General features: G+C 43.6%; 7 protein-coding genes across 23 annotated transcripts; 5 read left to right on the forward strand and 2 right to left on the reverse strand.

Annotated features, from left to right (window-relative positions):
• The first annotated feature begins 558 nt into the window (after window positions 1–558).
• LOC148395570 (queuine/queuosine transporter SLC35F2-like) lies at window positions 559–3,366 on the forward strand. 2 transcript variants are annotated; one of them, XM_088380297.1, is made up of 8 exons: window positions 559–854; window positions 916–1,091; window positions 1,187–1,314; window positions 1,396–1,555; window positions 1,684–1,840; window positions 2,024–2,076; window positions 2,148–2,302; window positions 2,405–3,366. In XM_088380297.1, exons 1-8 carry the CDS (start codon window positions 784–786, stop codon window positions 2,630–2,632), a joined length of 1,128 nt encoding a protein of 375 aa, XP_088236423.1. In that variant the 5' UTR covers window positions 559–783; the 3' UTR covers window positions 2,633–3,366. The 2 variants fall into 2 exon arrangements, with proteins under 2 accessions (XP_088236423.1, XP_088236424.1); XM_088380298.1 differs by having other exon boundaries at window positions 579–854; window positions 2,398–3,366.
• Window positions 2,760–6,509, reverse strand: spint2 (serine peptidase inhibitor, Kunitz type, 2). Its single transcript, XM_088380293.1, has 11 exons — window positions 6,014–6,509; window positions 5,175–5,345; window positions 5,002–5,085; window positions 4,704–4,748; window positions 4,597–4,620; window positions 4,324–4,485; window positions 4,175–4,225; window positions 3,916–4,098; window positions 3,748–3,792; window positions 3,503–3,611; window positions 2,760–3,395 (listed from the first exon to the last, which is right to left on the reverse strand). The coding sequence occupies exons 1-11, from the start codon at window positions 6,423–6,425 to the stop codon at window positions 3,311–3,313; spliced, it is 1,371 nt and encodes a 456-aa protein (XP_088236419.1). The 5' UTR covers window positions 6,426–6,509; the 3' UTR covers window positions 2,760–3,310.
• A 614-nt stretch (window positions 6,510–7,123) lies between these two features.
• ppp1r14ab (protein phosphatase 1, regulatory (inhibitor) subunit 14Ab) lies at window positions 7,124–11,068 on the forward strand. Its single transcript, XM_088380333.1, has 4 exons — window positions 7,124–7,538; window positions 9,875–9,955; window positions 10,079–10,108; window positions 10,368–11,068. The coding sequence occupies exons 1-4, from the start codon at window positions 7,317–7,319 to the stop codon at window positions 10,503–10,505; spliced, it is 471 nt and encodes a 156-aa protein (XP_088236459.1). The 5' UTR covers window positions 7,124–7,316; the 3' UTR covers window positions 10,506–11,068.
• LOC148395573 (transmembrane 4 L6 family member 5) lies at window positions 11,058–25,639 on the reverse strand. Of its 12 annotated transcripts, XM_088380313.1 has the most exons (17): window positions 23,571–25,636; window positions 23,267–23,492; window positions 20,659–20,734; window positions 19,409–19,516; window positions 18,930–19,057; window positions 18,271–18,437; window positions 17,954–18,069; window positions 17,568–17,827; window positions 16,352–16,533; window positions 16,090–16,221; window positions 15,396–15,695; window positions 13,202–13,314; window positions 12,663–12,847; window positions 12,455–12,523; window positions 12,216–12,370; window positions 11,946–12,138; window positions 11,058–11,719 (listed from the first exon to the last, which is right to left on the reverse strand). In XM_088380313.1, the coding sequence occupies exons 11-17, from the start codon at window positions 15,422–15,424 to the stop codon at window positions 11,699–11,701; spliced, it is 765 nt and encodes a 254-aa protein (XP_088236439.1). In that variant the 5' UTR covers window positions 15,425–15,695; window positions 16,090–16,221; window positions 16,352–16,533; window positions 17,568–17,827; window positions 17,954–18,069; window positions 18,271–18,437; window positions 18,930–19,057; window positions 19,409–19,516; window positions 20,659–20,734; window positions 23,267–23,492; window positions 23,571–25,636; the 3' UTR covers window positions 11,058–11,698. The 12 variants fall into 12 exon arrangements, with proteins under 12 accessions (XP_088236439.1, XP_088236449.1, XP_088236448.1 ...); XM_088380323.1 differs by having other exon boundaries at window positions 12,663–12,825; window positions 19,409–20,734; window positions 23,571–25,639; XM_088380322.1 differs by lacking the exons at window positions 19,409–19,516; window positions 20,659–20,734; window positions 23,267–23,492; window positions 23,571–25,636 and adding an exon at window positions 19,155–19,402.
• Window positions 14,531–17,017, forward strand: rhbdd1 (rhomboid domain containing 1). Of its 2 annotated transcripts, none has more exons than XM_088380304.1 (8): window positions 14,531–14,666; window positions 15,116–15,292; window positions 15,407–15,686; window positions 15,908–16,040; window positions 16,112–16,200; window positions 16,288–16,338; window positions 16,404–16,529; window positions 16,733–17,017. In XM_088380304.1, exons 2-8 carry the CDS (start codon window positions 15,140–15,142, stop codon window positions 16,843–16,845), a joined length of 945 nt encoding a protein of 314 aa, XP_088236430.1. In that variant the 5' UTR covers window positions 14,531–14,666; window positions 15,116–15,139; the 3' UTR covers window positions 16,846–17,017. The 2 variants fall into 2 exon arrangements, with proteins under 2 accessions (XP_088236430.1, XP_088236431.1); XM_088380305.1 differs by having other exon boundaries at window positions 14,546–14,666; window positions 15,119–15,292.
• Window positions 17,452–21,445, forward strand: LOC148395575 (polypeptide N-acetylgalactosaminyltransferase 17-like). The gene is made up of 11 exons (XM_088380266.1): window positions 17,452–17,810; window positions 17,995–18,178; window positions 18,252–18,418; window positions 18,886–19,060; window positions 19,137–19,334; window positions 19,433–19,550; window positions 20,029–20,217; window positions 20,282–20,419; window positions 20,635–20,730; window positions 20,805–20,966; window positions 21,045–21,445. The coding sequence occupies exons 1-11, from the start codon at window positions 17,534–17,536 to the stop codon at window positions 21,180–21,182; spliced, it is 1,842 nt and encodes a 613-aa protein (XP_088236392.1). The 5' UTR covers window positions 17,452–17,533; the 3' UTR covers window positions 21,183–21,445.
• galnt17 (polypeptide N-acetylgalactosaminyltransferase 17) lies at window positions 21,626–25,989 on the forward strand. Of its 4 annotated transcripts, none has more exons than XM_088380269.1 (12): window positions 21,626–21,787; window positions 21,858–22,172; window positions 22,385–22,568; window positions 22,633–22,799; window positions 23,304–23,478; window positions 23,574–23,771; window positions 23,959–24,076; window positions 24,181–24,366; window positions 24,437–24,574; window positions 24,883–24,978; window positions 25,129–25,297; window positions 25,391–25,989. In XM_088380269.1, exons 2-12 carry the CDS (start codon window positions 21,932–21,934, stop codon window positions 25,519–25,521), a joined length of 1,803 nt encoding a protein of 600 aa, XP_088236395.1. In that variant the 5' UTR covers window positions 21,626–21,787; window positions 21,858–21,931; the 3' UTR covers window positions 25,522–25,989. The 4 variants fall into 4 exon arrangements, with proteins under 4 accessions (XP_088236395.1, XP_088236393.1, XP_088236396.1 ...); XM_088380267.1 differs by having other exon boundaries at window positions 21,627–21,787; window positions 25,129–25,290; window positions 25,363–25,989; XM_088380270.1 differs by having other exon boundaries at window positions 21,627–21,787; window positions 25,129–25,290.
• The last annotated feature ends 51 nt before the right edge of the window (window positions 25,990–26,040 follow it).

The following is a 26,040-nucleotide window of genomic DNA, read 5'->3' on the forward strand; positions in this document are numbered from 1 at the left end:
AGTTTTCACGCACCTGCACTTAACGAGGGAATCTCACGGACACTCCATTAGGTACAGCACCATTTTCAAGTGTACCTTATAACAGGCCACTTTATTAGGGAAATATCATGGTCAAAGGTCACAAGTGTCAAACTCTAGTCCACGGGGCCGCGTTCCAATATGTTTTCCAAGTGACCCTCGTTAAGCGCAGGTGCGTGAAAACTTTTAGCTTCTTTCACGGTCAAAAGGAGCTAAAAGTTTTCACGCACCTGCACTTAACGAGGGAATCACACGGACACTCCATTAGGTACACCGCCTAATTTTTTTCCCTAGTGGTGGCCTGTTATTCTTCACCCCCACCTTCTGATTGGCTGATTGATCTGTGACGTCACACGGACACTCCATTAGGTACACCACCATTTTTAGGTGTACCTAATAACTATGCATTTTTTATTCGTGTCAAGAATGTGCTCTTTATTTTGGGGGACACCAACACGCATTACACAACGTAAAACACATACACATATTGTCATATAAAGCAGTTAATTAAATGTCAGATTTGGAGAAAGTTGGAGAAAACTTGGAATATGAAAATGTTTATGCATCTAAGGGTTAAAGTCATTCACCTGCAAGAATGTGTCCACACTAGTTATCACTGGCTCATTTATGTCAACAGTAGCTGTGTCATGTCATTCTAGATACTCGTATAAGTAACGTGTGACTTTTGCCCACCCATAGTTAATCATTCATCCCTTGAAGACACAAAAAGTCATTAGTTCCTGGCAGCTAGCGGAATCTTCCAAGATGTCTCTGGACGCTCGGACGGGATGCTTCGACTCATGCACGCTGGCCAGCATCAGGCAGGCGTTGACGTGGTGAGTCCGCCGGGAAGCGCCACCACGTGACGTCTGACCTGTGAGCTTTTTCTGGCGACAGGCGTTTGCTTCGCAACCTGGTCCTGGGTCAGGTACTGGCGGTGCTGGTATGCGGTACGGCCGTGTCGTCTCAGTATTTAAGCTCCGCCTACCAGGTGGACGCACCCATGCTTCAGAGTGCCATCCACTATGCACTCCTCTGCCTCGTCTACACACCGGCGATGTTCTGCATGAAAGGTGATACACTGAACGCAACACCATCTGATTCCAAATGATGCGTTCACACACAATGGGAAGAAACAGTTGTCTTGTCCCCTTTTATAAATGGCGAGGTCCGAGGAGTGTGTTCCAGATGAGTCGTAAGCGCTGGCTTCAGTACTTTCTTCTGGGCCTAGTGGACGTGGAGGCAAACTACAGCGTGGTCAAAGCCTACCAATACACGACACTCACCAGCATACAGGTGACACAAACACGCACCGACCAATCACATCTTACCAGATCATTGCATTGTTTAAAATAATCGTTCATAATCTTTTGGAAGCTTTTGGACTGCTTTGTGATCCCGGTGGTGATGATCCTGTCCTGGTGGTTCCTGAAAACGCGCTACCGTCCCGTCCACTTTGTGTCCGTCTGCATCTGTTTGCTGGGCGTCGGCGCCATGGTGGGGGCGGACCTACTGGCGGGTCGAGACCAGGGCTCCAGTAAATTAACTTTTTTTTTTTTTTTTATCTCAACCCTACTTTGAAATCATAACCCAAATTTGAAAAAAAGTACTGTGAAAAAAAAAATATTTTGCGTCAGTAAAAGTCGGTTGTCTCGGTGCCATCAGCCTCCAACATTCTACTGGGTGACGGCCTGGTGCTGCTCAGTGCTGCCCTCTACGGTCTATCCAACGTATGGCAGGAGTACACCGTCAAGAACCGAAGCCGTCTCGAGTTCCTGGGCATGCTTGGGCTCTTTGGTTCCGTCATAAGCGGCGTGCAAATGTAAGATTATATACATGTAAGTAAACATCTGTGATGTACTTATGTATTTTTATTATTTTTAATATTACCACTTAGTCTTGCTTTAGCCAGCCTAATAGAGATGATCAACCAGTGATGAAGAGCTTTGTTTGTCTAGTTCTGCAAGTTCTATATGTTTACAAGTCTTTGGTCTGTGTTGTTTAGGATGGCCCTGGAGTTTCATCAGGTGTCCATCATCCATTGGAGCTGGCAAGTGGGTCAGTGTTACGCATGGTTTTCTTTTTCTTTTTTTTTCCTTCCAATAAATCTTCATTTTTGTTGTGGTCAGCTGTGCTGTTTGGGGCCTTTGCATGTTGCATGTTCACCTTGTACAGCCTGATGCCCGTCATCATAGAGGACAGCAACGCCGCCGCCATCAACCTCTCCATGCTGACTGCTGACGTCTTCAGCATCTTCTGCGGAATCTTCATCTTCCACTACAAGGTGAGTCTGGACTTAATGGTCTCTTGAAATCCTGCTTTGAAACATGAAGATTTGTTTTAAGCCCTACTCTGAAGAGCTAAGCCTACTTGCTGCAGTTTTCAGGTTTGTACGTGGTGTCCCTGGTGGTCATCTTTGTTGGCTTCATCACCTTTAATGCCATACCGATCGCACCAGCCACATCTGACAACGGTTGCCATGACAGCACGGCAGACGAGCCAACAAAAAGGGAAGTCGAATTGGCAGAAGAGGAGAAGAGCAAGAGCATTCACGTTGTTGACTGCACTTCATTTTGAAACTTTTTTCCAGATTTGTTACACAAAGCACAGCTGAAATGCTCACTTAAAACTCCGGTCTCCGTGCAAAATCTTAATTTTGGCTTTGCATTTGTGGTTTTTTTTCACATACAATATCCTTTCTTTCAATGTTTTAATTGTCAAGACAAATGGAAAACAATTGGTCGAAATCATAGTTAAGTTTATTGATGATTTCACGAACAGAAAATTGAAATTTTACACTCAGCCTGAAAATGTGACAAAATTGTGTAATTTGACCTTTAAAATTTTGATTAAATAAAAATATGCAACTAAAACTTTGACAAGTTGTCACATACAAATGACAAAACCATGCCCAAAGTATTTAATTAAAGGTTGCGATAAGAATGATTAAATATTTGGAAGCTAAGGTGACTAAGGCAGCTTACTGCTCATTAGCAATAACATTAAAAGCCCACAAGTGGTACACATACTAATCAACGTTTGAAAAATAAATGACAAAAAAAATAATCCTACAATTAACCTTTGTGCTGGAAGTAGGAAATAGACCTCAAACCTCAACTCAAACTCAATTTATTAGCTACATCACCTAATACAATCCAATACAAAAACATTTAATTAATGAAGTAATATTGGTTATTATCCTAATTGTGTTCCAGTGATTCATGTTTAATTTTAAATTTCAATATGTAGTTTGCATTAGGATGTACCTAATAAAGTGATTACCGCAAACGTTTCAGGCTTTGCGAAAGGTTGGCAAGGTCGGGACGCTCAGAGACTCGAAAGATGAACGCACATCTGGAAGCAGTTCCTCCTTGTCACTGAAGAGACAAAGCAAGCAAAAAAAAAAAGTCACAAATCAGCTTTTAGTGGCATTGTTTGAGATAAGGCATCGAGGAGTCATGTCTGGCGCAATGGCGCCACCTACCTGACGATAGAGGTTCTGCGGCTCACGCGCAGACGTCTCAGCACGGTCACCACCAGGGCGGACACCAGCAAAGTGCAAATGGCCGCCAGAGTCAAGAGAACAAAAAATGCTGGACAACACAGAGAGGAAGGAAAAACAATATTTTATATTATTATATGTGTTTACATGCTAACTTCAAGTGAACCTTCCACCTTAGCATAAAAGAAGAAGATGATGCTGGTGTGTGTAGGATTGTGAGAACCTACCTGCGGTCCAGCGACTGCGTGATTTTTCACGACCTGCCAAGAAACCTGACGGAAGAAGAGGACACCTCATAAGAGAAGAAAACTAGGCCTGATTTTAGTCCCTATCCTGGCGAGTATCCACCTTGGTACTAAATACTAGTGAGAGTGCAAATAAAAATATGTGGTTACCATCTGCGGCACCACTGCATCGGGTCTGACACTCCTCAGCGCTGCTGTAGCGGTTTTTATTGCCACGGCAACCTCCGTAGATAAATGATTGACAGCTGTCGGTGGCCGGGTCGTAGTAGAACTTGGGGAAGGCGGCGCGGCAAGGACCCGAGTCGGGAGACGACAAGCATTCCTCTTCTATATCTAAAAAAAAATACAGTACCATTCCAAGTCAATACTTGTTCAAGGTCATCTGACAAGAGGTCAAAGTTGAAAGTACCTGAGGATGAGTCAGGTGACGCAAGCTTCTTGGGGGCGGGGACAACACTCACTGTAGAATACACAATGTCATTATTCAATACAATAACATACTGTACAGATGCTAACCCAAAATCCCTTTGTAGGTTTTGGAACTAGTATTGGAGTTACCGTGGCACGCATCCAAGCAGCTCTCTTGGGTCTTGTAGTTGTTCTGATTGCCTTTGCAGCCTCCGTAAAGGAAAGTCTTGCATTGGCGCTGCAGGCTGTCGTAGTACCAGTGGCGGAATGCAGCTCTGCACGGACCCGCCATTGGCTCCGCCTCGCAACGCTCTGATTAGGCCACAGAAAGTTAGTCAGCCTTGTCAACGATGCCCACTAAATGTCACCACTGAGTAATGTTTAACTTTGAGAGAGAGGGAAAAAAAAAAAAGGGTAACATACCAGAATATTCTTCAGCAGAGATCACTACAGGAGAGAGAGAGAGAGAGACAACTGTGTCACATGACGCGGTCTTTCAGTATTGAGGCGACCAGTCACTCACACCTTACCTTTATCTTCAACATCACCATCATAATCATCGGCCATCACGGCATCTGCAAAGACGAAATACTGAGTACTGCTCCTGGTACTGGTCCAAATACTGATATATATACTAAACCTGGTACTGAATGTAGTGCAATCTAATCCTTGTACCGACCCTGATAGGCTAAGCTATCTTGCTAGCCTAGTACTGTTGCTATGTTCAGCCTTCACTGGGCTACTACTTTAGCTAGCGACACGCTAACACTGCATTGTCGTCAAGTCTTAAGTTGCTAACCCGCATTTTGTATGGTTGTAAATATTTACTTAGAGAAGGGATCTGAGCCATTCGAACGGATTTCTCCGAATCGTCAGATGTCGGTGCTGCCGACTCGTCGGGAAGAACGGATCCTGAGGAAAAACCAGAGAGAAGTAGTTTAGCTTTTTAAAACAATGCCATGAACTGTTGACCTGTAGGATTAGCTTTTATAACAAATCACCTGTGACTCCATTACAAGTGGCCTCGCAGTCCTCGAGGCTGTCGAAGTTGTTGCCGTTGGCTTCGCAGCCGCCATACGTGAAGCTACGGCACGTCTGGTTGTCGATGTCGTAGTAGAATTTGGGGAAGGCAGCACGACACGAGCCCACTGTCATGGGCTGGTGACAGGCAACTGAAAGAAAAATCCACAAAATAAAATTTTCACACAAACATTTCCTCAGAGGTGATCTCTGACCTCAATCTTTTTATTTGAGCTCGGATTAGCTTTGTTTCTGTTTACAGGTGTTGTCCGGCAAGCTGGAAGGAACTGGTCGGACCGGTATGACAAACTCACGCATTGTCGAGAATGACAAATATGTTCCCAGAGAATTGTGCAAGGACAAACAGAAATACCTCGAAATGGATAAGATTAAGGGTGTGTTTGTGTTTTTCTAAGAATGTAGGATTACTTCCTGTTGAGTCAGTTGAACAATTAATAGAATTACTTGAAAACATCAGAACACAACAACAAGTAAAATACACACAACACAACACTTTTAAACGATCACTCGTCATTTAAAAATTAAAAGCCATTCCTCAACGACGACGACTTCTTTTTGAAGCAATCAGAATATAGTGGAATATCACATCTAAATTTAAATGGCAGGAATATTATGCATACTAAAGTGCAAAAATAAATACTGTCAATAATCTGTTTTGATAAATTGGCACAATGAATACCTTCATGAGAAGCCTGAACAAATCTAGAATAGTAAATAAGTATTAGTACGTTAAAGTATTTGTATTTCTTTACTTCCCATCACTGCTCAGAACTTAATGAAAAATTCAAATGGTTCTTACTTGTGCTGTTTTTGGAGGGCTCCGATGCCTCGGCAAGCCTTTCATTTCTGACAGGTGGCGAGTTCCCATCAAGTGGCACGGCTATCGGCGGCTGCTTCACTCCGACCACCTCAAACTGGGAGCTGGGCCGCAGCTGACATCCGCCGATGCACCCCATCAGAATGCACTTCGCCGTGGTGTCCGCCGGGTAGCCCAGAAGAGCCACGGAGCAAAGGGCGTTCGAGCAGCATCTCTGCCGGCAGGCCTCCGGGTCGGAGATATCGAACTCGGCCACCTGTTGAGCTCCGGCTTCGAAGGACGGGATTTGCCAAACATCGTCTGGTAAAGGCTTCCACTCGCAAGAAACAACCAGGCCTATGCAGAGAAAATTCAAAACACGTCTTAAGCTCCCACGCGACATTTTACGTTTCATATTTTATGTTAAAGTTAAAAAAAATCACTCGATAAGAGCCGAAAAACAAGTTCGCGAGAGAGCAGATTCACTTCCTGCTTTTTTGTGTCGCAGCAAAATCAACCTGCTTTACAGGTGAGTCAGCTTTGGGAACGCCCACAAAAACGGTGACGTTTTCCAGCAACATTGCTACTTTTATTTTTTTCCATTTAATAACACATTTGACATTTAAGTAAATTGTAAATTGATATTTGTTGATAGATTAAGAAATTTGAATTAAAAAATGTTTTTTTACCTCCCTTGCAGACATTTATTGACAAATATAATCAGTGACGTAATTATTAACCGACACTCATGCGTGTACTAAACTGAACCCGCAGGTGGCGCTGTTGTTGCTCTTTTATGAATTATTCACAAACTTCATTGAACTAATCGGCGCTAGGACCTAAAGAGTATGAGGTGATGTTGTGTTTAATGTCCACTAGTAAATTAGACAATATGACGCTGAACCCAATTGATAGCGGCACTTCAAAATCGGATGACTATAACGTTTTTTAATGCAATTGTGTTTTGCGTGAATATTGTTTTGCTCAAAGTGAAACTAGAAAATCCCATTACTGGGAGCATCGAAAGTCAAAGAGAATATCGCTACTTCTCCAGGTTCCCACAGCATGTGAAGGCAACGAAAGCCACCGCGTGGTTCCCCACCCTGCCGCTGCGCTTCATCAGTCCTGTGCGTGTGTGTACGTACCTTGGCCAACGTGCATTATTTCTCTGTATTTTAATTCTCTTTTTTTTAATCATCTGAAGGAAAAAAATAACACTCAATGTGTTAGTTTCTCTAGTTACTCTTATCGTTTTTAGATAATCAGTACTGTCTTAAGTCATCCTCTTAGTAATTACGCATTCCCGATGGCGGCGAACCGGGTCGGGCGGCGGGTCAACAAGGTGTGCAACCAGCAGTCACCCAACCGAGCCCGCGGCAGCAGCGGCGGCGGGCGTGAACCGGGCGGCCACAGCCTGCAGCGGCGCCAGGCCCGAGTCACCGTCAAGTACAACCGCAAGGAGCTCCAGAGGAGGCTGGACGTGGAGAAGTGGATCGACTGCGGCCTGGACGAGCTCTACAGGGGCCGGGTGAGTACTGGACCACAGTTGCTGACCAAAACAGCGGCACAAAGACTTACTACCCTATTAATACTACAATGAGTACTATCACTTTACTTCTATCAAATTCTTTAATATTATTGTGAAGATGCCCTTAAAAACAGTGCTGTTCAATGTGGAGATGAATTTATCTTATGAATGTCACTATATGTAAATAAATAGACGGTAAAAGTAATGATTAGAGATGACAAGGATGTGTGCACAGTAGAAACCTGGTTAAAGGTCACACGGAGGATTGCAAGAGTCTTTGCAGTGTTCAGCGTGGATGCAAAGTGGAACTGACAGCGCAGACGCAGCTGCAGGCGTGTGTGTGTGTGTGTGTGTGTTGTGCAGATATCCTTGTAGTACTTTTTGACATCTCACGGAGAATATTTCGGTATGTTGACGTGAGAGTGCCACCCGTGGTCAGCTCGAGTGTTTTTATCGTTCCGTATTAAGTTTCCATCCGATCAACTACATTACTGCGACCACTACTAACACACTACTTAACTCCTAACACAAGAATTAACCGTCCAACTTCTACAATAGTTAATTCTCGATTACTATTGATAATACAACTTAGTTACTATAGTGCTTATATAAAACATTATGTAATGAGCAGTTTTTGATATGCCTTCAGAAGTCGAGTTTGAGGGCTTAATAAAAAAGATGGCGTAATTTGCACCAACTGTTTTCCTTTTATTTATTTGTTTATGGACTCCATGTTTTATCAAACACTCCCGAGTGTGTTTCATTCAAGAACCATTGAACAGAGTGGGGTTATTAAAGTGTCAGAAAATGTGAAGATACATGAGGCTTTCGACTGATAATGTCAGCGTCCAAACGGTCGTCTTTGTTCATCTCACACACACTCACGCTCAATGCATAATAGATGAAGGTAAGGAGGAAGACAATTATTTGTCCCCTGATATTAGCCAGTTACTGTGTGTGTGCATGTGGACTGAATGTGTGTGTGTGTGTCCATGTGTCCAGTGATAAATAGATAATTACATCTGTCCGTTTGCTTCATTTCCTGTCAGACGTCCCATCTGGGTCCACAAACACACACACACATGCTGCTGAGAATGTTATGACTATGAGTACACAAAGTCATGATGCTTCAGTCTACTCTTGTCTGGTTAAGGTAACACACACACACACAAATCCATCACTGCATATAATAAACACACATGCAATGATGATAACACACTAAACCTCACAACTCGTTTATTCGATGACGTTCCATTGGTGATGTCAGTGATGATGAGAATATTTGACCGATTAGTCATCAATCAATGAAACAATTGGGGAAGCCTCTGACATGCAAATTAAGGTGAAGAGGACAAAGAAGACAGATGCTAACAGCTATTAGTGCTATTGATTTATTAGCTTGACATCTGTCTGTTGTGTGTGTGTGTGTGTGTGTGTGTGTGTGTGTGTACTAGTACTACTATTGCAAGAGCAAAAATGTGTCCACGAATGTGAGTGCGTGTTTTTGTCTTTGCTGCAGCTGGTCGTGTTTTTCTAAGTTTGTACCTTCCCCGACCCCCACAACATAAATACACACACATGCGCGCGCACATACACGTTGTCTACACAACTCACACTAGCACACACAAAGGAGTCAGCATTAACCTAACGAGGTCAAATAGAGCTTCTATTATGGACCAACACGCAGATTAGTGTGCCTGTGTGTATAGCGACACTTGCTGACACCACAAATCAGTCAATGAACAATAATCTGAACACACACACACACACACACACACACACTTCATTACTTGGACGTGATGACATCACACTGATGTCTGCAGCTGATAAACAACAGGGGGCGGAGCTTAGAACCCCCTCATAAACACACACACACCTGCTACCCCCTGATGGTTTTGGTTTCTGTTACAATAATAATATCACAGTTGGTAAGTCCATAACTCATCCTTAATCAATATAAACACACACACACACATCTGGCAATTGACCATACACGGACAGATCAGACAGGAAACAGTAATGACGCAAAGGAACGGCAAACAAACCCACACAACCACACTCAATGTGTGAGAGAAAAGTAAACATGTTGCACACATGCACTGAAAAAAAAAGTTGATTTTACTCAATTATACTTTGGCAAATGGTTGCACGAAATAAAATCATCTGGATTCAAATGCACTTTTTTTTCAGTGTGCGCATATGAAAGCATGAAAAATACCTGCTGTCGCCTTCTTTCATCTCCCGTCTGTTGAATTTGTCTCCCCCTGTAGGCACACACAGGAAGTGCAATTAAAACATTTTGCATTTTTAGCACTGTTTGTATTGATGATGATTAGGAGGAGGACATGCCTGAAGAGGTAAACATCGACGATCTTCTCGACCTGAAGACTGATGCTGAGAGGACGCACCGACTGCAGGTGGCGCTATTTTACTTCTTCTTTACTTCTTATTACTCATCCTTACTGAATAAAGTGTCCAGAATCAGAATTATAACGTGTTGTGTCCTTACGTGTGTGTGTGTGTGTGTGTGTTCATTCCAGGAGATTCTTCACTCGTGCAACAACACTGAGGTAAACAAAACATTCCATTTCATAACTTGTAATCATTTTGATGCACCAGATTAGCATACCTTCAAGTTGTTTTAGTTTTGCGACGTCACGCGGTAAATATTTTTCCGTTGTGTTGCGAGCAAAAAAAAAAAAAGCACGTTGTGAAAAAAGATAAACCAAATCACATAGTCTCATAAAAATGTGTTAGCTTAATGCTAACACAGAATGCAAAACATCATAGATGGGCTAATGAAATTACTGCATTGTGTGGTCTTGGCAGGTGTTCATCGCCGATTTGGTGGCCAAACTTCACGGCCTCCAAAAGCAGGAAGAGTTGCACAACGACGGCATCGACCTACCACAGCTCCACATCTACCCTGCCCGCCCCGGATCGGCCGACAGGGAGGTGCTGCATTGAAAAAGCAAATGTACAAGGGGTACAATCATGATGTACCTCACCCCGGCCACCTGCCAGTAGGAAGCTGGACTACAAAACAAGCACGTCTAAATCCCACATCCATCCACCTCCAAATGTGTTGAGTAATTCCAAACACCTCAGCATCAACTGCACCTCCCAAAAGACTCGCTCCCAAACCAGCAAGAACCTCAAAGCACACAGGAAGTGGACCATCAGAACTTTAAGATTTAAAAGCATTCATTATGCTTGACAAACAATCTGAGCACAATTTTTTTTTCCTTCATTTTTACAGGTTTCATTTCCTGGTTTCGGTCAAACACACATGGGCACACATTCTTCGAACTGTCAACGTATGATGTTAAGTCACAGACTTTCTCAAGGCCGTTTGTGTGTGTGCGTCTGTGAATGTGGGCTTGTTTGCAGCCACACTCACATGCGCGCACACACACACATAATGCACACGTTTTATACATAATAAATTTGTGTGGTTCAGATTTTCCGTCTGTGTAAATGTTTTGAAATAAAAAAAAAAAACCTTTCACTTTGAAAGGATTCTAGTTGCACTTTATGGTATTTTATTTTGTACTTCAGGCAAGAGTTTGGAACAATTGACCACAATGAATCAACTGGTTGACAGAAAAAAATAAATGTACAAAATATGAGAACATTAATTTGAAGTACATTCATTACTATTGCTTCTTGAGGTTTTACAGAGGAAACAGCACCACCTGTAGGTAGAATACTGTATTGCCAGTCACTTAAGTGTAAACGAGAATAGTATTAAAAAACGGTTGTATTTAATTTATGCTAAAGCATTTGTAATATGTTATAAACAGCTACATTGACATTAAAAATAAATAAACAGTTGAATCAGTGAAGCTTGTTAACACCATTTAAATAATGATCATTGGATTGGCAGTTAAAAATAAACAGGTATAATCAACAATTACTACGACTAATAAATAATTCTGTGGGCAGGAAACGAGGACCAAAATAACCTGCAATCATGTCTCTATACTTACATTTTCTTATGAATTCAACGTGAATTAATGATAAATTGATGTACAAACAGAACAAATCTATTAGATGTCGATTAGCTTATTTTCTTCAAGTTTTGTGCTCGGAGTTCAGCTTAATTAATTGTAAAGTGCAGTCAATTAAAAAAAAGTGGCGTTCACCTGATGTCATTACAGTCACACTGAAACAGGGCCCACCTGAAACAACAAAGTTTTTTTTTTTTTTTTTACAAATTATTAATCCTTATTTTTTAATTCATAATTAATTCGAATATTTTTGGTCTACCAGTTATTCAAGAAAATAAATAAATGTGACTCTTCCAACCAAAACAGCCTATTACATTTATTATTATATTATTTGTAATTAATTATAATACAATACATGAATCAACTCTTTAATATATAGGTAATAATTCATACATACCTTATTGTTACCCACACCGCGTCCCAAGACGACACCCAGCAAGGTATTGATGAAGTTGGCGGCGCAGAGGAGAGCCTGCAACCCACTAGCGCCCCCTAGTATGCTGAAGAGAATTACATTCCACTGGACCACACTCTTGGGCTCCAAACATACGCCTGACCAAAGACTTCTGTTGTATAGGTATCCGGCATCCCTGTAGTAATGCAATAGTAAGTTGTGTGTGAGTGTGTGTATGTGTGAGTGTGTGTATGTGTGTTTTTTTTTTGTCACCTGTCAGCGGTGGGTTGAAGTGGCACACCCCAGGCTGGTCCACTTGTAGTGTTGTAGAGACAATGAGGACCTTGGACCAGCCCTGTGAAGCTAACCAGACAACAGAAAGCAGAAGACAGCAGACATGCACACGAGTACAAGGCCTGACGCAACATCTGCACACACACACAAAACAACACAAAACAACAATTACCATTACTACTGCTACTATTTCCATTACACACTGCAGTGTTTGTTACCTGTGTCCTGAAGGCACAGCATCCCGCTGTGTGGCTGCTCTGCAAAAAAGCTCGAGCACCAAGCACAACCTGAAAATTAAAGCAACAATATGTTCTCCAGGTGGTTTTACAAGAGCCACAAGAACCTCAGAGGAGCCAAAACATCACAAGACACAAGCAAGTCACACGGCAGCAACATGATGATGACCAGCCCGGCGTGTGGTCTCACCAGGAGTCCGGAGCTCCACAGTCCCGTGGCCCAGGTGGCCTCTCTGGTCACGTGACCTTCCAAGAGGAAGTGGACCTTCAGGTCAGGCAGCAGCAGCAGGACGTTGGCCACAGCGCACACGGTTGCCAAGGCAACCAGAGCCACGCCTACGCAGCGCAGACACCTGGACACACACATCTCAGGATCTGAAATACGCCACAGCAAAGCAATCTAGTGTCAGTAAAGTTTCACCAAATTCCTAAATATTTATGGTAAAAGTCGTCAATTAAAAAAAACAATTATTTTACTCATCCTTCATTTTTTACTATTACATTTTTTCCAATTCAAATCATGCCAGCCTCAAAATATTCTACTCATTTCGGATATCCATTCATCACGTTCCCAAATTCCTACATTTTGAGATTAAAATTTTAAATTTAAGAGATAATTAAAGTATTAATTCCATGTCAATTCAGCTCTTCACCATTCACTCAAATGACATAAGTTCATAAATTATATTTGATATCGTTATTATGAAATTTATGCGCAGGTCCACTCACCATTTGATGGATGTCCACGTCTGAGTGGATCGGAAGAGGAACCCTGAGATGTATATATTAGGACACGCGCCCACATGAACATCCTTATAAGGATGCAGGAAAAGTCCGGTTTCCTTATAAGGAAACAGGAAGTGTCCGGCGGTCATAAATAACATAGGAGGAAACACTTCCATCACACTGCACTGACCTACATTTGATCCATAAATACATAAAGCAATTCATTGCACTCAAAAATTAGATATATGTTATAGTATCTGAAATGAAGGCAAAAAGCATGGAAAAGAAGCAACAAAAATATCTGCTAAATTTGATGCATGGACCAAATTAAAGCAACAATATGTAACAAAACAGCTGAAAAACAGTTTGTTGCATTTCAATCATTGACCTTGCTGAGACAACTGGAGATGACCTACTTTCATAATTTCAAATATTTGGTAGACCAGCCGAGATGACTCTTGTTAGCGCTACCATCAGCATCACCATAACAGATGCTAAAAATAAGGATGAAGCTTGAAAATAGATACTTCCTGGTTTTTTTATTTTCAGTTCTTCTTAAATTGTATCACTAAAGTTCGAGTCATGTCAGAGCAGCAAAGGCCCCTGGGAAAAACCATACCACATATTTGACACTTAGTTCACTTAGTGACGGCACCAGAAGCAACCTCAGCAATGTGGTTCTTCGCTGTTTATGTCATATATGACCAAGTAGGAAGTGGCAGAATATCACATTTATGACGCAGATATTTTTAGGCTTACCTCAGCAAATGGCAGTCTTTCACAATAAATTTGTAAATGCATATGTTGTTTTTTTTTAAATCAAAAAGATTGCTTACTGTTCTGTTTTTTTCAGTTGGGAAATATTCTTTTACAAATAGAGCAAGGGAAATTTCTCTTGAAATTAAACATATGTGCTTTCCTGACAAATATTGTCTTTTTAAATTTGACACGTGTTGAGTGTTTATTTTGTGAAGTGTCCCCTGAAACAAATGCTGGTGTTTATTTATTGACTCTGAAGTCACTCTAAAAATAATGTACTGTTGAGTTTCCTTCCCATGCGAATTTAATCATTTTAGTGAACTTTGATTTACACAAAACTAAATTTAATCATTCAAAACCTATTTTCTTACATTTTTAAATAGAATCCAACCTAGTGCGGCCCCTCTTTGCTGACGTCACCCCTCACTCAACTAGCCCCGCCCACACACGACCAAAATGAACATTTAAATATTATTGCTTTTTGCACTTTGTTTCACGTTTTTATTTCAAATCACCCTAGTATCGACTGTGTATTATATATTTGTCAGTTTTCTGATTATTTGAGACGTTCAATAAAGATAGTTTTAAAAAAAAAAAAAATTACGACGCGCACTTCCTGTATTTGTCGTCACAAGTTTTGAAGCAGCGTCAGTTTGGACACTTCTTCATTAGCATTAGCACTCGACGAAGAAACAACACAGAAACGAAAGTAGGTCAATTTTGCGTACTGCGCCAGGGACATATAGCCTTACATTTGTTGTGTTTATTTCGTCTGTACACGCCCTGCTTAATAACATGTCATGTTCACGTAAATACAAATCGATACATTATAACGATCCGTTAAACAAACCGTCCATTAAAAACAAGCGTTACTAAGCATTAATATCAGTGTCATTACACGGTGATTAAACGCAAGTGTTCATTTCCACGCTGTCACTGCAGCTCGGAACTTGTGGCGGAAATAGAAAGTTTAAACATCCGTAATAAAAGTAAGACAAGTGAAAACTTTAAGCACATCGTGAATAATCTAAAGAACGTAGCCGTAACATTTACTTGAATATGACTTGTTTTTGTAACGCTATTACATTTGCATTGCATCAGTCACTTGTAGCTGATGATGACGTATGACAGCTGGCATTTTGTATTGATGCTCCGAAGCAGATAGAGGCGCGATTTTAGAAGATGCGGGGCCGCCACAGAAGCTCGCATCTCGGCCTTCTGCTGCTGTTCTCGCAGCTCTACCAGGTGGGCTTAGACAACATCCCCCCTGTCACCCTGGCTGTGCTGGGCCTCAACGCCTACCTCTTCCTGTTCCCTGTAGCTCCACTGATGAAGGTACTCGACGCACGTTTATCCGATTCAAATTTAGATTTACTTGCATGCAGCACATTTCCAGAAAGTTAGCAAGACTGAAAATGTGACAAACTTTTTGGCTCACCCTCTCCATAGGCATGCGTGAGCGTCCATCAGGCGTATTGGTCGGGCGAGTGGCGCCGCCTCCTTCTGTCTCCTTTCCACCACGCCGACGACATGCACCTCTACTTCAACATGGTGTCGTTCGTCATGAAAGGCATCCGCCTGGAGCGTCGTCTGGGCGCCGTTTGGTTCGCGTACGTGCTAGCCGTCTTCTCGCTGCTCACCGGCGCGCTCTACCTGGCGCTGGAGGCGGGGCTCACCCATCTTACCGATGACCAGTCGTACAGCGCCGCCTGTGCTGTTGGATTCTCAGGTCGGACTTCTACACAAACAAAGGAGAATTATTGACTGAATTTACCACAATGAACTAATTAAATCAATAATACACCACTACACCACAAGTAACCTTGAAATATTAGCAGAGATTTTTTGCTGTTTTTGACCCATTGAACGAATGAAAAATAATATGTAACAACACTACAGAAACATTCACGGTGAATTCATCTTTATGTTTTCTATGAACATTTGTTTTAGGGGTGATTTTTTCACTGAAGGTCCTGAATAACTACTACCATCCCGGCGGCGTGACATATGTGATGGGCTTCCCTGTCTCCAACCGCTACGCCAGCTGGGTGGAGCTGGTCCTCATCCACATCACAGCACCGGGGTGAGTTGTTTGTAATGGAGTCAAGAAGCCAGCAGGGGGCAGTATTCACCTTTCTTTCTCCTCCTCACCAGGACGTCCCTGATTGGTCACCTTGCGGGTATCCTGGTGGGCCTCCTCTACACTGCTGGACCATTGAAGAAGATGATGAAGATGTGTGCTGGTGAGCTTGAGCATGGGAACACTATAAATGAATAAATTAAATATCAGATAATGGATGGATGAATACTGTACATGCTCTTCTCATCAGGGTTGATGTCATCCCGCACCTTCACGCCCAGAACGCACTTCACGTCCTCAGGTAAAACACTCACCACATTATCGATTTTTGAATTTTTACAACACTATATCTGTCACTCTGTGTAGGCTACAGCGGTAGAAGCTCCAGAAGCGATCAGTACACGGCGGACGATGGGACGTCAAGGTACACGGGCGGAATGACGGAGGAGGAGCAGCTGGCGGCGGCCATCAGGAACAGTCTTCATGGCACAGGTGGCTATAGAGCAATATTATTACTGTTACGACAGTAACAACATTTCCATTTTTCACCAAGAGCGATTAGCGCTAGATGCTAATTTGGGCTTAAATACCAAACACTAATTAGCTAGTCGGCTAAAACACTATATTTAGTGTCGCATAAAAGCAAACACATGAGACTTTGTTGACGCTAACGACCGAGCTAATGTGTTTTTCAGCACGCCACGGTGATGGTTCGCCTCAGTTTCCCGCTCCACCTCCATATGGCTTCCGCTTAACGGATGAGGAGCTCCGTGCCAGGAGGCTGATGCGATTGGACGCGTTCATGTGAAAAAGAAAAGAAGAAGAGGAGCTCAGATCTTTCGGGAATGTTGGAAGCTTTGGCCTTTTGGAAACTTTTTCATGGATGGATGTTTGTGAAGCACTTTTTTCTATTCCGACATTTTTTGTTTTTTTATTTATTTACTCACGGTGACTGTCAATAAACATTTGTAATAAAAATCGTTTTGTTGTCCCATTCAAGGTGCAAAAAAGCATACATATGAAACATCCAAACACAAAATCTCCCTACATTGTATGGTAAAAAAAGATACTAAATATGGAGCTGAGTTGTTGACGTATGGACTCGCACTTAGTAATTAGTTTCTTCTTTTCAGTGGAACTTCTTGTTTGGTGAGGTGACACGCCAAGTGTAACGTCAGTTTCTGGCTAATTATCTCATGAATAGAATTGTTGCCTGTTAGCAATGATGCAATGATAATCAACTTCCATCCAGATTATTACCTGCAGATAAGGTGATGTCTGTTTGTGGTTAAGAGAAGGTCTTAACACACACACACACACACACGTATAAAATTGTATTACGCATACATGTAAGAGGTGTGGCTTCATCTCATTTTTGACATTCTCAAAGGCACCCATTCTGCTAATTTGACTTGGGTGTGTAAAATGTGACTTGACTCTACTCACCAACACACACCTCATCCAGTTGGTTTGCTTTCACACACGTCGCCACTGTCATGGTTTTCAAGGCAAGAAAATGGAAGCTCTTACTCTTGCTCAACATGCTGGGACTGGTGGGAATCTTCTATCTGTCCAACATCAAATGGACCCACGATGACCCTCCGGTTCCGGATGTTACTAGGATGCTGGAGAGGAGACCGCTGATAGAGCCGGTGACTGAACAAGAACCGGAGACGACGACAATGGAGCCGGAGAGAACCGGTGAGAGCGTCCAGGACAGTCTGAGGGAGCGGCTCCGTTACCTGGAGGACATCGTGTTCAAATACCTGGGCGGTAGGACTCCACCAATCCTGACAATAAAACCAAAGCTCATTTCTTTTTGAATTTTAGTTAGCTATTTCAACTAATTTGAGTTATTTCTAACCCAGTAGTTTTAGACAAGCCAAGGTACAATGTATGTTGTTGAGTACAATTACCGATTTTCACTTGTCTGCATCACGGGTTGTGTTGTGTTCAGGTCTTTCCAGATCTTTGGGTCTGGTTGAGGGCTTCGATGCTCCAGGCGGAGACGGTGTTCTCTTTACGCTGTCTCCTAAAGACCAAATCCAAGCGGAAATCCAGAAGGACAAGTACGGCTATGATGCCATCATGAGCGACAAGATCTCGCTGGATCGAACTATACCAGACTTCAGACCCAGCAAGTGAGTACACTGGAGTAAAAAAAAAAAAATAATCAATTTCTGCTTCTGATAATACGTGTATGTTTGCGTGTAGATGCAAAGAGTACACCTACCCGACAGAGCTCCCCGAGATCGCCCTTATCTTTATCTTCGTCAACGAGGCCCTGTCCGTCATCCTGCGCTCCATCCACTCGGCCGTCAATCACACCCCAGCACACCTGCTGAAGGAAATCATCCTGGTAGACGACTGCAGCGATGATGGTATGGACTAGACCCTTTTCTTGGATCAGGACAGGTTACAAAACAGGCATAGTGATCATGAACCAACACGCGAGTAATATACCAAGTCTGAAATCAAGTGACAATCAGCAAAAGAAACATTTTGACATGATAATTTGAGCTTTGCTCGGGCTTGTGAGTGTTCCCATAGCTTTGGAATGCTTTTGATAAACAAACAAAAGGACAAGTTTGCCTTCTTTTTAATGACTGTCACACCTTGATTGTGGATTATACTTCATCAGCTCCAGGCGCTAACGGTATCTTTCAAACGTACTTTATTTACACTGGGCAAATGACATCAAATCTGATTTGCATAAAAATGTGACACTTCTGCTTCACAAATCAGTGAAGTTGGCGAAGCCACAGAACAAATCTCTGCGCCAGTGACATCTGGTGCCAGCAGGGGGCGCTGAACTTGCCCAAGAAGATGTTTCTATTTTGTGTTGAAGAGAATCTGAAAGGACCGTTGGAGGAGTACGTGAATAAGCGCTACCCTGGTCTGGTGAAGATCATCAGGAACAAAAAGAGGGAGGGTCTTATACGGGCCAGGATTGCGGGGTGGAACGCGGCCACCGCCGAGGTCATAGGAGTCTTTGATGCCCACATGGAGTTCACTCCTTTCTGGTGAGGCAAATTACTTTATAAGTTAGTTTCAACCAAGTCTGTTGCTAACCAAACCATGTGATTCCTCTCCAATCAGGGCTGAGCCGGTTCTGACCCGAATCAAGGAGGACCGCACCAGGATCATCTTGCCGGCTATCGACAACATCGAGCATGATACCTTTGGGTTGGAGACCTATGGACAGCCGGCCCATGGCTACGACTGGCAGCTGTGGTGTAAATACATACAACCTTCGAAAACATGGAAGGCCCTGAATGACGACACCGCCCCCATCAGGTGGGCCGGATCACTACGTGGAACCTACAATTTATTCCTGTTTAAAATGTCGTAGAAAAAATGTCATTGTAAACCTGTTTTTTGGGGTCACTTGACAGAACTCCCTCTATGATTGGCTGCTCCTTCCTGGTAGACCGGGTTTACTTTGGTGAGCTGGGCCTGTTTGACCCTGGAATGGAAATCTATGGGGGAGAGAACGTGGAACTGGGCATCAGGGTTAGTATGTCATATGGTTTCACCACCCGGCCCCAACCCAAAAACTTCAGGGACAATCATATAGCATTGGATAGTTAGTTAGCAGCTGGTCCTGGATGCTAATTTAGTACCTCACTCCATGTGCCATCTTGTCAAACATCATAAACAAGATGGATCGAAAATGTGAAAAGCATAAGTCGTTCTAGCTAGCTAGTGACTAGCACAAAAGCAAATCTGGTCGTCTACATACACCATCTTGTCAAGCATCACAAACAAGGTGGACTGAAAGTGTAAAACACTTACGAGGCAGTTTAGCTAGCTAGTGGCTACTTCAAAAGCTAGCTAGTGGCTAGCATAAATGTTAACGTAGTAGTCAACATTCACTCAGTGCTTTGTCAAACATTAAAACAAGATGAGCTAAAACACAGCACACAATTATAATCATTGTTCACAAGAAGTGGTCAGCCAACATTTTGGTCAAATGTTGCCTTTTCTGCAGGTGTGGACGTGCGGTGGTAGCATGGAGATGCTGCCGTGCTCACGCGTGGCGCATATCACGCGAAGAAAGAAACCTTACCTGAAAGATTCCCTAGCGGTCATCATGCGGCGTAACGGTCTTCGCGTGGCTGAGGTTTGGATGGATGAATACAAACTCAACTTCTACATGGCCTGGAACATTCCCATGGAGGTAACACCCACAGATCCAATCAAAATACTCGACTAATTCTAACTTGACGTGATATCTGGTACAGGGTCACGGTATCGATTATGGAAATATCACTGAGAGGGTGGAACTCCGGAAGAGACTGCAGTGTAAGAACTTCAAGTGGTACCTGGACAACGTTTACCCTGAAATGAAGACGCACCAAAACACTCTTCTCTACGGCATGGTGAGGCCAACACAATTTTGTGACGTCAATCGGTCTGAAATATGTGGTTCTAATATGATTGGGACAGAATCTCTAGAACAAGTCTGTCTTTTAAGTGTCACTGGAGAGAAGATATTGAACCAAAATGGCCGACTTCATGTGTCTATATTGGCTTGGGTTGACGTGTTAGCCAATTTTGGCTCAGAGATGAAAAATGGCTTTTTTTGTAATTTCAGATGTACAACTTCAACGCCACTAACCTGTGTTTGGACCAGGGTGACCCGATGGGGCACGCCGTCATTCTGTACAGTTGCCATGGTTGGGGTCCTCAGGTGCCTAGCATATCACAACACAATTTTTCAGGGGAGTCATTTGTTTCAAAAGAACTTGTGCACTCGTTCCACAGTTGGTGCGCTACAACGCAATCAATCAGCTGTTCCTGGGCCAGCTAGGCAACAGCGTCACAGACACCCGCTGCATGGCCGACATTCTCCCAAACACTGAAGTGCAGCTCCTTGATTGCAAAACGGTGAAAAACATTGCGATGACCAAGTGGAATTTCAAACAGGTAACGTGTACTTTGTTTTTGTGATGTCATATTTGACAGTTTGGACTTAAAAGTGTGTCAATCTTGTTCCCTACGTAGGGTCAGCCGATCCAAAACACCGGCACGGGACGGTGCATGGAGGTGGTGCCCATTCCAACCAGCCCGTTCTCCAAGGTAGTAATGCAGGAATGCTCGGGCCAGAGGTGGAATTTAACAATTCCCGTCGTAAGTTTCTGAGTTGTTGCTGTTCCTGGACTGTAGGGCATCTTTTATATTTCATATTTATTGTGTGCGCACTTGAGATCACATTTAACCCTTCATTGATTTTATTATCATGCAAGCTTGTTTGTTTATTATTTGGCCATATTTGTACATCATTAGTGATTTTTTTTTTTTTAAAGATTGTTTGGCTTCTCTAGGGAAGGGGGCGACTTACACAATGTTTCATAATGTACATAATTAAATATCATTTGCAGTTATCATGAACTGCTGAACTGAAATGACCATTTTCTGACTTTGTGACATCACCCGCCGTTTTCTCACATTTTGTATTAATAAAAAAAAATCTAGCATACGTACGTACCAATGCATATCATTTTGACATAACACCGCCCTATAATCTGATTAGTCAACACGGATTCACTCATCACGTGCATCATCAGAGAAGCGCGCGCGCGTGCTCCCGTGCACGCGCATTATCATCATCACTGGCGACGACGGAAGCGAATTCGAACATCCCCACAAGCTTTGACACGTTGTCGCTGATACCGGCACGGAGGAGGGAACATCTGCTGTCCGCCTGAGAGCGCTGACCCGCGGAATGCCTGATAAACCCCGCAACGGTAAACGACGCCGAACCACGACGGAGCATCTTCACTAAAAAAATCAATGTTGATCACCGTTTCCCTGCAGCCGTCACACGCTCGCCGCACTGAGTTCCCTTCGTGTTCTGCTAGTGGCCGGAACCGAACCCGCCCTGGCTGTCCATGGCTATTTTGAGAAGATGGAGGTTTCTGCTGGTACTCAGCGTGCTCTCGCTGGCCGGGATCATGACGCTGTGGAGCCGCTGCAGTAGCGCGCGCAAGCCTACGGTCCGCGTGGCTACTCCGGACGCTCCAGACGCCGACCGTACGAGGGCGAGTCGGGCCAACGGAACCGCCGCCAACCACCAAGGGCTGCTCGATAGGCTCAGATCGCTGGAGAACGTCGTTTACAGACAGTTACAGGGTAGTAAATTTTGGCCATTTACTCAGCATTGGTTGGGGTGGCTTTGATGGAGATGACGCACGAGATGAAACACTTTAAAGTTAGAATGTTGCGCTTTGAGCACCATGCGCACCGGCAGAATGTGGCTCTACTGAAAATCTCAGCACCAACCTATTTTCGGATTTCAACACCCACGCATGATTCTAATAATTTCCTATTTTTGTTGTGTTGAGGTCTGTCCAAATCTTGGGGGCTTATTGAGGGTTTCGGGGGCCGAAGAGCAGGTGACTTGGCAGCCACCCTTTCTCCGAGTGAGGAGAGCGAGAGCAAGTACCTGAGGGAAAAATACGGTTACAACGCCTACCTGAGCAAAACCATCTCCCTGGACCGAACCATCCCGGACTACAGACCCGACAGGTTAGACACCGCCGCATTTTGTTTGAGCAACATTCTGAAAAGTTCTTATTTGTATTTTCTCTAGATGTCCAAATGTCGGCCATTCCCAGAATCTCCCCCAGATGGCGCTGGTGTTTATCTTTGTCAACGAGGCCCTGTCCGTCATCCTGCGCTCGGTCCACTCGGCTGTCAATCACACGCCGGCCCACCTACTCAAAGAAATCATCCTGGTGGATGATCACAGCGACGACGGTGCGGCCAACAAATACACTTTCTAATTCTACAAGTTCCAAGACGTGAAAGATTTGGTGGAAACGTCACTATAAAATTCCCTTTTCATGTATTCATTTGGGAACTACAAAGTTCCAATATATGCAAATTACCGAAACGTCAAGTGGGAATTGGATTTAGTCAACTTCACTTTATTAACATTAACACTACCAGAAACAAGAAGTGAAAATAATGTGATTACACATTTTGAGAGGAAATGCAGCTATCATTCTTTAATAACAATATTTTAATTATTGAGCTACTTCACAGTGTCCCTTTGCAAATTAGAAAAACTTCCTCATCTTAAAAATGGTGTATGATGATGATGAAGCGAGTGCGTGCGAGTATTTCGGTCCCACATCAAAAGGCGCCGCTTTGTTGTTTGCATTCCAAATTGGATTTCTTCAAAGTTTAGCTATGGTGTAGATTAGGAGAAAAAAATGTCTTACCTCTAGAAGTTGAAGATGTTTTGTTGTTGTGATGCAGAGCAGCTGAAAGGACCTCTGGAGGACTACATGAAGATGCGCTACCCCGGTCTGGTCAAGATCGTCAGAAACCACAAGAGTGAGGGTCTGATCCGGGCCAGGATTGAGGGCTGGAAGGCAGCTACTGCCGAGGTGACGGGATTTTTTGATGCCCACGTGGAGTTCACACCCTTCTGGTGAGCCAACGTTCCTTTAAAAAAACGCCTTAGTCATCGTTGCTGCATCCGCTAAAATGATGCGATGTGCATTTATGTTCATTTTTACTCACCAGGGCCGAGCCAGTTCTGACCCGAATCAAGGAGGACCGCAGGAGGATTATACTGCCGTCCATTGACAACATCGACAAAGACACCTTCGAAGTGGAGCGCTATGACAACTCGGCCCACGGCTTCAATTGGGAGCTGTGGTGCATGTATATCAGCCCACCAAAACAATGGTGGGACGATGGGGACCTCACGGCACCCATTAGGTGGGCCCGCCTCACGTATAGATGTTTATATCATGACGTCCAACAAATGGCGACTAGCTCAATGCTAACATATCATGGGGAACTCCATAGACAGGATAAATGATAATACAAAAATGGATGTCAGTGATGTTCAACATATGCAATCTTGTGGGGGATCTCCAAATGATAGTGTCCTTTGTTGAGACAGGAGCCCCGCCATGATTGGCTGCTCTTTTGTGGTCAATCGGCTCTTCTTTGGCGAGATTGGGCTGCTGGACCCTGGCATGGATGTCTATGGGGGAGAGAACATCGAACTGGGCATCAAGGTTAGTGTTGTCGCAGTGGAAATGTTCACACAGCTAGTTCCCAAGGGATAAAAATATGATCCAGTCATTTGCCAATGAGTGTTGCACGACTGCGCCCCCTACAGGTATGGATGTGCGGGGGCAGCATGGAGGTGTTGCCATGCTCCCGCGTGGCTCACATCGCCCGCTCGAAGAAGCCGTACACCAGCAACATCGCCATATACACGCGCCGCAACGCCCTGCGCGTGGCTGAGGTCTGGATGGACCACTTCAAGTCCAACGTCTACCTGGCCTGGAACCTCCCCATGGAGGTGAGGCCCCACATCGTCTATGTTGATACAAAATCCACGCGAAGCGCTCATCTGATGGTGACAACTGCAGGATCACGGCATCGATTTTGGAGACATCTCCGAGAGGGTGGCGCTCAGGAAGAGTCTGCAGTGTAAAAATTTCCAGTGGTACCTGGACAACATTTACCCCGAGTTGAAACCGTATAGCGACACGCTCTATTATGGCGAGGTGAGTCCCACACCAAATTTATATTCCACCCAAATCCTCTTAAGACCTGGATCCACAAAATGGATGGCTGAACATTTTTGCTATGATGTTACGTGTACTTAACGCTGGGTAAATGTTAGCTAGCTTTAGCACAGTGAAAGGTAAACAAGTTAGCTAGCATGCTAATCAAACTTTGCTTAACACTGTTAGCTAGCTTTAGCACTGTGAAAGGTAAACAAGATGTTAGCCAGCATGCTAGTCAATGATTTTCTCAAATGCTCAAACATTCATTTTTGATCAAGTCAAAAGTGCTACGTTTGGCATTTCAGCTGCGCAACTCCGAAGCGAGTCACCTGTGTTTGGACGACGGTATGAAAGAGAACCGCATGGCCACCCTATACCCCTGCCATGGGTTGAATCCTCAGGTAAGTGGGATAGAAACTGGACCTGAAGTACTCGCTTATCAGGGTGGCAAAAAAGTCAAAAGGATTGCCGTCATCTCCGGAGGTTGAAAACAGTGACTGAGGAGGAGAAGGAAAAGACACATTAGTTCCCACAGCTGTGTTGTTTCTCAGAAAGGACGTTACACCAAAGATGGTCATCTGTTCCTGGGCTCCCTGAGCAGTCTCGGGGAGGTCACTCGCTGCGTGGCGGACGATCCTGCCACCTCGTTCCCGCAACTCATAGACTGTGAGAAAGAGAAAGACAAATACTACACCAAGTGGATTTTCACTCAGGTGACAGGTAGTTTCTTCTCATGAATAGTTAGTTTAGGTCACCTTTTAGCTTTGTTTATTTTCCCCCTGTAGGGTAATTCCATAGTAAACTCTGTCTCAGGCCGCTGCCTGGAGGTAGTGCCCACCAAATTGAACTTCGGCCACCAGGCGGTGTTGAAGTTCTGCTCTGGACAGCGGTGGACCATCAAGTACACCATGAAGGATGGTGCTGAAGTTCGGTTAGCATCGTAGCTTCACACACTCCTAAGTGTGGAGACCTCAGGACCAGTTTCTGGGACAGTGATGATTGCCTCGGATGCTAATGCACCCTGTTGACTTTTACTTGGGCAGTGAGCTGGAAGAAAAAATAAATCAACCTGGTTTATGATTTTGAAGCAGGTGCTTACAGACCAGCGATACAAGTAAAGACATATTTTGAGCGTAGAAAAAAATGCAAAAAATGGATCAAAAACACAACAGTCCCATGTTGGGGTAATGTTTTGTTCTTTCAAAATTGCTTGGGCTCCATGTGCTGAAGCTTTGATGGCTTCATTGCTCATTTGCAAGCCTCTCGTGACCTATTATGCAGCAAGAGCGGGTTTGGTGTGTGTCAGTCAAATAGCAATAACCCCGAAATGTATGACTGCCTGTATTGTTTGGGCTGTTCACTTTTTTAAAGAAGTTCTCCAAATAAATTTGTTTTATGTCTTGTTTTCATTAGCCTGGGGGCTTTGTTCTGTTGTCGTGCAGAGATTTGTGGCCTTTTTTTTA

This window comes from Syngnathus floridae, chromosome 7 (assembly GCF_059516105.1).
Source record: "Syngnathus floridae isolate MCC-2025c chromosome 7, RoL_Sflo_1.0, whole genome shotgun sequence".
Taxonomy (NCBI): domain Eukaryota; kingdom Metazoa; phylum Chordata; class Actinopteri; order Syngnathiformes; family Syngnathidae; genus Syngnathus; species Syngnathus floridae.